This window comes from Electrophorus electricus, chromosome 7, assembly GCF_013358815.1.
Source record: "Electrophorus electricus isolate fEleEle1 chromosome 7, fEleEle1.pri, whole genome shotgun sequence".
Lineage (NCBI taxonomy): Eukaryota > Metazoa > Chordata > Actinopteri > Gymnotiformes > Gymnotidae > Electrophorus > Electrophorus electricus.
The window spans coordinates 11,764,800-11,767,299 of NC_049541.1; the positions used below are offsets into that span (position 1 = coordinate 11,764,800).

Sequence of the window (2,500 nt, forward strand, 5' to 3'; positions counted from 1 at the left end):
AACAGGCCTGTAGCACATGTAGTATAGCACGTGGTGGGCTGCACTCAGTCAGGAAAGAACAGAGCAGAGGGTCGTTAAAACAGTGCAACAGTGAGCCTCTGTCTATTTCTGTTTCTCTATTGCTCTTTGTGCAGAGAGAAAGGGCTGGTCCAGGTGTGATAAGCCTTCAACTCCTGTTGTCCGACCTCCCCGCGTGCCCACGTTCAGCTCCTCAGCTTGCCCTCCACACCGCCGGGCGACAGGAGGTGAGAGAACCTGATCAGAAGCTGACCTTTCCCAGAGGCCTCACACACGCACGCACACACACACACACACACACACAAATGCTCCTATACATACTCCCACGGAGGCTGTGTTAAGGAGCCGGTTTAGGAGACTTCTCTGGACGTGGAACAAGCAGAACCTTTGGAGCTGCCTTTGGGATCCATTCGTGGTAGAGAACACCAGGGATGGACTTCGCTGGCGGGGTGGAGAGCGCCTGAGTAGTCCATCGTCGCCACGGTTCCCCACACAGCTGCATCAGCACTCAGCCGTGTAGGAGTTTAACGCTGTCCAGAGGAGCTGAGCCGGGTGGAGTCATGTCTCCCTTCCTGAGGATCGGCTTCTCCAGCTTCGAAATGGACCCAGGGCTTGCTTACCATGAGGAGGTGCTCAACCCGTACTGCGCTGTTTACATGAAAGAGGCTGTGGAGACAGGTAAGAGGCATGCGTGTGTGCATGTGAGCGTGTGTGTATTGGGGGGGGATGTGCGTGCATGTCAGTGTGTGGGCGTGTATGAGATTGATTGAGAGATAGTATGACTGTGTGTGTGTGTGTGTGTGTGTGTTAGATGGCTCAGTTTTTCTGTCGCATTCTGTTGTTAATCATGTAATTTTCGTTAAATTTTATTTAAAATCGGGATTCTTATTTTAAATTCCCTATTGATGGTCTATTTTCTTATGCTATTGAAAAGTATAAAGCCTAACTTTACCCTTTTGTAGTAAACTCTAATTCAAGATTGACATAATGAGCAGGGGAAATGAGAAGTATGAGATCATAATCACTGTATGTTCACACACATGCTTTCGTTTTGCAGCATGAAAAATCTCGCCCCATTAACAAACAACTATAGGCATGTTAATTTAGTCTGTGGATCTAAGAAAGTCTATCACTCGTCCCACGGCGATTCTTTTTTTTCATTTCTGTCTTGCAACTGAAGTGCAAGTTCATGTCATACTCTCCCGTTCCTAGAACTCCATCTTTCTGGGCATGTAAGAAGGAAATGGATAGATTTGAGGAGATGGACCTCTAAGCATGGATTTCGACTGCAGTTTTCTAGAATTTGCTTTAAGTGAATAAACCTTTGCTGAGTTGCCAGTTTATTAGGTACATCAACAAATGCATCTCTGGGCTAGCAGTCTTTTTTGGTCATTTATATGCATTCCAAAACTAATGAACTACTGGTAATTTATTCAGTGAACTCTTTCATAACTTACATATATTTAAAAAAAAACAGGGCAGGTGATGTCTGGATGTGCTGTACTGCTACGTGTTTGCATAAACAGTATGAACAAGCGCATTTACAGTCTAAATGTATATTTGAAGAAACCAGCCAACAGCTGCCTTTTGGTCAGAAAAATTTCACTCAGTAAAGGCTAGTACAGCTTAAACAAGGAATGGGGCTCTGGTACTGTCAGTCAGGTTATTCAGGGTACAGGGTCCAGCTCTGTCAGTCAGGTTACTCAGGGTACAGGGTCCAGCACTGTCAGTCAGGTTACACAGGGTACAGGGTCCAGCTCTGTCAGTCAGGTTACTCAGGGTACAAGGTCCAGCACTGTCAGTCAGGTTACACAGGGTACAGGGTTCAGCTCTGTCAGTCAGGTTACACAGGGCACAGGGTCCAGCACTGTCAGTCAGGTTACACAGGGTACAAGGTCCAGCACTGTCAGTCAGGTTACACAGGGTACAGGGTCCAGCTCTGTCAGTCAGGTTACTCAGGGTACAAGGTCCAGCACTGTCAGTCAGGTTACACAGGGTACAGGGTCCAGCTCTGTCAGTCAGGTTACTCAGGGTACAGGGTCCAGCACTGTCAGTCAGGTTACACAGGGTACAGGGTCCAGCACTGTCAGTCAGGTTACTCAGGGTACAGGGTCCAGCACTGTCAGGCAGGTTACACAGGGTACAGGGTTCAGCTCTGTCAGTCAGGTTACACAGGGCACAGGGTCCAGCACTGTCAGTCAGGTTACACAGGGCACAGGGTCCAGCACTGTCAGTCAGGTTACACAGGGCACAGGGTTCAGCTCTGTCAATCAGGTTACTCAGGGTACAGGGTCCAGCACTGTCAGTCAGGTTACACAGGGTACAGGGTCTGGCACTGTCAGGCAGGTTACTCAGGGTACAGGGTCTGGCACTGTCAGGCAGGTTACTCAGGGTACAGGGTCCAGCACTGTCAGTCAGGTTACTCAGGGTACAGGGTCCAGCACTGTCAGTCAGGTTACACAGGGTACAGGGTCTGGCACTG

General features: G+C 48.7%; 1 protein-coding gene across 4 annotated transcripts in view; it reads left to right on the plus strand.

Moving 5' to 3' along the window:
- Window positions 1-2,500, plus strand: part of prkcq (protein kinase C, theta) — an 18,230-nt gene that overhangs the window by 5,450 nt on the left and 10,280 nt on the right. For 3 of the 4 annotated variants that reach the window (XM_027026823.2, XM_027026825.2, XM_027026824.2), the window contains exon 2: window positions 135-696. In XM_027026823.2, coding sequence (XP_026882624.2) covers window positions 579-696 — 118 coding nt within the window. In that variant the 5' untranslated portion in view covers window positions 135-578. Of the gene's footprint in view, window positions 1-134; window positions 697-2,500 lie in introns of those variants that run through there. The other variant, XM_027026827.2, reaches the window with a different exon arrangement.